The sequence below is a fragment of the Temnothorax curvispinosus genome, unplaced genomic scaffold (assembly GCF_003070985.1).
Source record: "Temnothorax curvispinosus isolate PA1 unplaced genomic scaffold, ASM307098v1 QBEX01015641.1, whole genome shotgun sequence".
In the NCBI taxonomy this organism is placed as follows: domain Eukaryota; kingdom Metazoa; phylum Arthropoda; class Insecta; order Hymenoptera; family Formicidae; genus Temnothorax; species Temnothorax curvispinosus.
Window position 1 is genome coordinate 24642 of NW_020225421.1, and position 7884 is coordinate 32525.

General features: G+C 39.1%; 1 protein-coding gene across 1 annotated transcript; it reads left to right on the forward strand.

Annotated features, from left to right (window-relative positions):
* Window positions 1-636: 636 nt before the first annotated feature.
* On the forward strand, window positions 637-7173 carry LOC112465907 (protein spaetzle 4-like). The gene is made up of 6 exons (XM_025033708.1): window positions 637-950; window positions 2018-2214; window positions 3379-3534; window positions 3804-4679; window positions 5055-5177; window positions 5406-7173. Exons 1-6 carry the CDS (start codon window positions 921-923, stop codon window positions 5656-5658), a joined length of 1635 nt encoding a protein of 544 aa, XP_024889476.1. The 5' UTR covers window positions 637-920; the 3' UTR covers window positions 5659-7173.
* The last annotated feature ends 711 nt before the right edge of the window (window positions 7174-7884 follow it).

Here is a 7884-nt window from a genome sequence, read left to right on the forward strand (position 1 = left end):
AGTCGCGCTCTCTCGGTCCTTCCTCCTTCGTCCTCTTCATTTCGCGTCTCTCCCGCGGACTCTCCTTTCGTCCAGGGCCGAATATCCGGCTGGGCTAATACGCGCGACGCTTGTTCGATCATCGACACAAAGATACACGAGGTTCAAATGACAGTCCCACACCTTGTACGTATCTCTATTTTTGACGGAGAGAAGATTCGTTATCTCTCTATCGTATAGAAAATCAAAATAAAACAGTAGTCGGTATATCTTTAGCTTTAGAGAAATTATCGCCCTATCACCGTGACAAAGTTTAAAAGCTAATCTCGCTCTTCTACTTGCAGTTGTCTAAATGAGACAGCTCTTTTTCGAGCCGCTTCCGCTTCAGGAGATCTCGTCTGAAAACGATCGCAGTCGCATTTATTCCGCGTTCAATCGGGAATCTGGAGAGCCAGGACGGGCAGGACGGACGTGGGCGAGGCGAGACGGTCGGCCGCCACTGCCGCGCGTATAGCATCTTCTCTCCCGTACGCTGGCGGGCTACACACTTTTTCTTCCACGTGAGAAGCATCGTCACGGGTCGCCTCGTCGCATGGGCGGACGGTCGACCGGGCCGCGGCTGATTACGGACAGTAATGAAAGCGGCCTGCTTGCACGCGGTAGGTAGGCAGGTGCGCGCCGCTGTCTGTCATGTAGCCTTCGTCCCGTCGTTTCCGTCGCACACGTTTTCTGCCGCATCCGTCGCATCCTCGCGTCGAGGCCGTCAATGAGACCGACAGCCGCTGGCCGCCGTTATCGTTGTCGTTCTTCGCGCACCCTGAACAGGGTGATTACGCGTGGGGTACGTGCGGGAGCAGTTTTAAACGTTAGTCGGTCGGCTGTTACGGATCCCGCGGGTCCAGCCGCTGGACCAGCGAGAATCAAGAGCCCTCCCGCGAGTTATGAAAGCGATCGCGCCCTTCGTTCTTCAGGTGAGCGCTTGAATGAACGGCGAATATATATATATCCTTGTTTTCTTTCGCGAACGCGAGTGAACGGAGTATCGTACATACAACTTCCTTGTGAGAAACGAATGAATTGGGATAGAAGACGGCAGATATTTATTTTAACCATTACCCAATCTTCGAGAATTTGATTATTCTCTTTCTCTGTTCCTATCTTTAATCTCAATTGTATGCCGTTTAAATTGAAATAATTACTAAATATGGAATACAAAAAAACCGTTTGTTAAAGATATCGATATGGGTGTTTAGTTCTAAGCTTACAAGGGACATATCACAATTGTTCGAAACTGCGATTGATTTTTCTTGAAATATATCGTTAAATAACAGATAAAAATCTATTATAAAAGACTCATAGAAGTAAGAACTTCATAAAAATAGTGATGAGAGTAAGAGTAGTTTGAAGAACAATAAACGAATTGAATTTTCAGGAAAATTAAATATGCAGTTATAAAATACATTTAAAAAACCATAAAACACATATTATGCACATATATATATATATTTTTTAAAATCTAATTATTTTGACAATAATTGTTTAAAATTAAATAGAAGCTTTGAAGGATTATTTTATCCACTTAAACTCCGATTTTTGTGTTTAAGAATTTCGAAGAGAATCAAATCGGTTTCAGACAGTTGTGATATGTTCCTTGTTAGTTACATGCTAAAACACACACATCGGTATCTTTTACAGACAGTTTCGTGTTTCACATGTGGCAATTATTTAGTTATTAAGCAACATATGATCGGGAATGAATATTATATAGATACATTTTCAATGACCGATAATTTTGTAAAAATACATAACTAAGGATAGAAAGAAATAAGATAAAAATTCCATGTTTATTTTAACGTCAACCTCTCATTCAGAAGATTAAATGGTTTTGTTATGAACTCTTGTCGATTTTTTTCATCCTTTTCTCGTTCGTCTCGTTAATTTTTTCGGGAAGTGAAGCGAGTAATGAAAGGTCCCATTATGTCCATTACGTCGTAAAATAATTTATTATTCCGACAATAATTTATTCGTGTGATTGCAGGTGATTGCATTGCAGCTGACGAGATGCCAGAGCGGCGGTGGTGGCGGCGGCGGCGGCGGGCCGAGCACGTTCGGATACGACGCTTCCTCGGCTTGCAGCAAACCGTACTCGCGCGCTGGACGCGCGCACCACGAGGATTTACCCTGTGACTTTCGCCAACAGAACTGGTGCACGATCGCCGGTAGCTCTTATCCTTGGTACTTCGTCTCATTTGCGCTTCGTCTCTTCCGCTCGTAGCGATCGATCTCTCCTCGAGGGACTTTCGCCCGCCCGACACTCGTACGCTCACGCGCGCGCTCGATTTGTCCGCGGCGAAAGTTTTGGCGTCGTCAATCGTCCAAGTAAACGAATCAAAGTGGATCAAAGGCTCCTCGATGTTTGAAATTTTTGGGCGGTGATTAATCTTGAAATCCTTCTCCGTCTCTTCTATCTTTTTTTTTTTTTTAAACGTTTTATATTATCAACGAAATTTCGAGGACGAGCGTGGCCTAGTAGACAGCGCACTGGTCTATTGAGCCAAAGGTCTCGGGTTCGATTCCCGGTAGAGCTAGAAAAATTTATATTAGCTCGTTCTCCTCTCGGAAGGCAATGAAAAACCACCGAGAGTATGTCTTGCCAAAAGAGAACTTCTCTAAAAAATATAGCCGTTCGAAATCGGCGTTAAACTGTAGGTTCCATATACAATGTGTATAATCCACGTGCGCAACACATGTATATGAAGAGAAGTCACCACGCTCGGGCACGAGTAATAGGACTGAGTATATGAGCATTTATATATATTATACTTGTAACATTGTTGCTTCATGTCTTGTGTAATTATATGAAACGCTGTTTCAAATGCCGCCTCGGCGTCCGCTATTGTACGTATTATATTCCATCTGGGACTTATCCTAGTTTTTTGGTCTGACTCGAGAATCTTATGCTGCAGATCTGCAATTTGTGCGTTACGCAGTTCTATGAATTCGGTAATAGTCATAAACTTCTATTTTCATCCGGATCAATTTTTTTTTTATTATTATTATTATTATTATTAACGAAATTTCGCCTTGAATCTAGGCCAGACAATCTTTTTTTTTGTTTCACTTGTCTTTGTAAAAATTAGAATAGATAGAGAAATAAAGCAACGGATTATATATAAGAAAAATCTTACTTTAAACATGAAAAATAACACGAGATATATTCTTGTTGATCTTTTTTAATTCGTTTATTTATTAAAAACTCTAAATGTTGTCATTGTCTCGGTTGAGACTTGAAATAAAACTTATTAGTTTCCACACATTTTTAAAGTTTTTTAAAAGAAGATTTGCGCCGTCTTATCCACTTTGTCACCACAGAGTTATGTTTCTGCTGTTCGTTCGCAGGCATGCGGTACGCCGATTTGTGCAAGAGAATCAGGGGTTGATGAGACGCATGTATGGGGACGAGAATTACATCAGTGTTCTCCGAACGGAATTCGAGAAGAACGATATCGAGCTAAAATACGACGAGTATTATCATCATTTCGCCGACGATCTGAGGTAGCTTTCTCGCAATTCCTTTCGACGATATTTCATTGATAGTCGTTTCTCTCTTTGATTTCAAAATATGACTTTTAACATATCTTAATCTTTTATCGCACAAATGTTTTTTAATTTTGCTGAATCTTAGTATACGGAGGTTTTTGGATTCGTTTATTACAAATTTGAAATCAAAATTTAAAAAATAAAAATGCAGACTTAACGTGGCAGACAAATTTGATTATTTAATAAAATTTTTATACATAAGAATTGCGTGTTGCGATTTTCAGACAATTCCAATATGACGATGATTACGAATTTATCGACGACGATCGGGCAAAGGATAACGAGTATGAAGGTCGCGGATTCACCAGTCGCTCCTTCAACGATCCTATCGCCAAGCGAATGAATAAGTTCTCGAAGCTCAGTGAGTACACCAGGCCGCATTTCAGGCCCACCGAACGGACAACTAGTTCGACCACCCCTTCGAGTACGACGACTACTTCTTCAACTTCGTCTTCGACGTCGACCAGCGCCCCGACTCTCGTTACGCGTGCGTCGTCCTCAACGACGCCCGTGTCTACTTCTACCGTTACGAGCATGGAGGAGGTCAAGACTCAAACCTCCGTAACGTCAACTTCTCCAAAGTTTTCGAACATCACTACCAAGGTTGCTGATAATGATTCCGTGGTGAATAGCACGACAACTACGACGACGACGACAATATCGACATCGACATTGCCGAGCGTTACCGTAGCTCAGATCGTCAAGGAACAAAATTTCAGCATTAACGAGATTCCCGGGCAGAACGATAGGATCGATGAGGAGTTGGAGGAACCAGAACCAGAAGTGGTAGCGTATTCAGAGAAAACGACGATCGAAGACACAACCTTGGAACCAGCTGGAACGACGAGGAGTGTCCCTACGGAATCGCTGGTTGATCAGGAAGAGGAGGAGGAGGAAGAAACGCTTGGCGCTGCTACAAAGACTACGGTACATGAAGAACTAATAATCGCAGCGAGTCATGAGCAACAGCAACAGTTCAGACCACGTCCTGAGTATCGGCCTTCGGGCATGGCTGAGACATCGACAAATACTGGAGGACAGCTTTATCAAGATGCAGCGAAGGATCAGCAGGAGCAGCCGGTGCTGAAGCTTAGAGGAGTGTGAGTATAAATATATATATAATCCGTTCCGTAGTTGTGTAATAAACTGAGTTATTAAATTATTGAAATAAAAAAATAAGAACAGAAAGAATTTTTAATTAAAGCTCCTGGGTACTCGCCACGAGGAATGATGAGAAATGGCACGCAAGAATTCTCAGCGTGTCATTTTTCATCATTTCTCTGACGTTATGATCTAACAGGGCCACAGCGAGTACCTAGGAACCTTAAAGAGATGTAAAAATAAAGAATTATATAAAACTAATAACGTGAAATTTTTAGAAGAAAGGAAAAAAGGAGAAAAAACACATAAAATGCAATATATACAGAGAAGTAAAATGAAAAATATGAGAGGATTCATCGAATCATTTTGCGCAGGAACGCCTGTCCCGTCAAGGAGGAAGTGGTAGCGCCGTTTTGGGCCAATAATACTCGCGGCGAGGTCTTGGCCCTCCTCAATCTGTATCCCTTCGAGCAATATGTCCATTGGGAGAAGTGCACGTAAGTGTCGTTATTCCTGAACAAGAAATATCAATGATGGGTTCGCGATTAAAAAATTAAGAGAAAGAAGGAAACATAAATTAATACCCATAATTTAGTTTGTATCTCTCAGGTTGAGAGGTATTTAAAACAAATATCGAAACGTTTGTGTTAAATACCAGTCTTTTTCGGTGCATTATATTCTTATCTTATTATTCTTTTTTTCTTGAATCTCTAATTCTGTCGCAGACACGAGAACAAGCAAATGTATTGCCGGGATGGATGCAGATGCGAGCAGCAGTATCGGCTGCATCGGCTGTTGGCTTACGACCCCAACAACGAGTGCCGCGGCATTTTCAGCGACTGGTTCAAGTTTCCCAGCTGTTGCGTCTGCCGTTGCTATGATCTGCCATTGGAATTTCGGGTGACGTCGCGTTCGCCGCGCACCTCGCACAAACGACGAATCAAGGTGCAATCGCCAACGCGGAACCGTTACCCGTGATCCAATTGTCTTCTGGCTGGCCGGCCGCCAAATAATACACGCGCGTAAGTTGAGGGCGACCCGCTAGATAAGATCCTCTACGCGAAATTCTAACGAGTGCAGTACAAATCAGTCTTTTAATTAAAGATCCTCTCTTTATTTAATTCAGAGATTTTAGATTTATTGTTGATGTTTGATATCTCTTTTATACATGTTCACAAAAAAAAACACATTTTCTATTTAATATGTTGAAATTATCTATACATATATATAAAGTTACGTAGGCACATATTTATAGTAGAATAGACATGCGTATTTACAAATATTTATAAAGTATATTATGTATATTGTTGAAATTATTTAATTTTTCTTGATAAGTTAACAGAGTTGTTCGTAAACGAAAGAATGTCCCTCCGATGTTGCTTACTTTCCAAGGAAAGTGTGATTAAATTTGATTAATAATTTGTGCTGTTCACATATGGGGATGGCAGATAAAAGATTTTCTTTTAGAAAATTTTCTTTGCCATATCAAACAATTTGTATAGAATTTTGTCAGTCCAACATAATGTTATTTTTAATAAGTGAAATGTACGAGATAACAAACTAGGATAATTTGTTTCTAAATTCTCGTTTAGAGAAATGTATACTACTTAATATACGTATAACGGTTTATATAAATTTAACGATCCGTATTTAATTTTATACTTGATCGTGATGGCGATATAAACTTAAACTCATTAAAACATCGTCGATTTAAGTGGTATAGGTTTTCTTGACATTATTACTACATACTTAGGACAATAACGAATAGAGGAATGCGTAAATTAAAGGGGGACAAATACCGGTGCTGCGGCGATCCAAACGCCTATTTATTTAAAATTTAAAACGCTGTAACTTTATTTTTTCAAATTTTGACTTGCAACTTGAGGAAAATATTCTTAAGATATCACACTATAAGAAAAAGCAAAAATTAAAAAATCGATTCTTTGACCTGCCTGGGTGTATGCCCCCCTTTAAAATAATTTAAGAAATAATGAAATTGTCACATATTTCTTACTAGTGTTACACTAATCGATATATTTTTTCGAGAGATTTTAAGAGATTATGTATATGTATTGCGCGTACCAGCAAATATAACTTCATCATACAATATCATGCAATATATACTGTTGTAATAGGTGTTACAAGCATTACGATATATGTATTTGAACAAAAAAAAAAATATATATATATATATTATATATACTCGACATAATTGCAAACAGGTAAAGGCTCGTGAATAAAATATACGCCATTTTTATAACTGCTAATACTCTGTTTCTATTTCCGTACTCATTATTTGCACCAGATATATTCTCAATAATTCAGTCAGTTAATGACTAACAGAATTCGTCGGGTTCGCAACAAAAAAAAATAACACATTGTTTCATTATATTCGACTTTATTTTCCTCGCTCTCTTTACATGTCTCCGACAATATTGTACGTTCTTACAAGGAAGAAGATTCACAAACAGCAACGGTCCTTAAAACGTTAATACTTCTGTTATTTTTTTTCCTGTTTTGTTTTGGGCGTTTGCGTAGCGCTGAATGTAACTCAACAATAATACCGATTATTTTGTCATACATTCATTACACGGTATTACAAACGTTATACTTTTCATATCCCGTCGTAATATGTATGTACATATTATATATAATACATATACAGGATGTGTGAGTGTGTATGTGTGTGTTTCGGATCCGATCAATACGCGACCCTCTGTATGTCTACGCATATTCGCGAATATACGCGTTTACGTATATATGCATTTATGTAATAACGTTACATACGCAGAAATGTAAGTATATTTATTAATACCAGCTAAAACATATTTGGTATCAAAACCATTGCAGGAAGAAGAAAATAAAACGTCTCCGAAAAATGTCTCGTACTTTGCTCGTTGGAGCCTGCTCGTTAGAATTTAACGGTATCATCTTAATTACTGTTACGCACTGTCGCGCATAATTAAAAGAAAGCGATTCAACCCCCTACATTCGTATGCAAATCGACGAGAAAAAAAAAATAAAACGATTGGCGATCGAATTTGCAATAAAAATTGCTCTTTTTACATGTATATTATAAACTAGATTTGTAAAGATATTTGAAACTATTTCAATAAATTCTGATCTTCACGAACGAAGAGGGCAGATTCACTTTCTTTTTTTGTTCTTACAGATATGGAAGAGTGGAAGAGGAGCAAAGAGGAA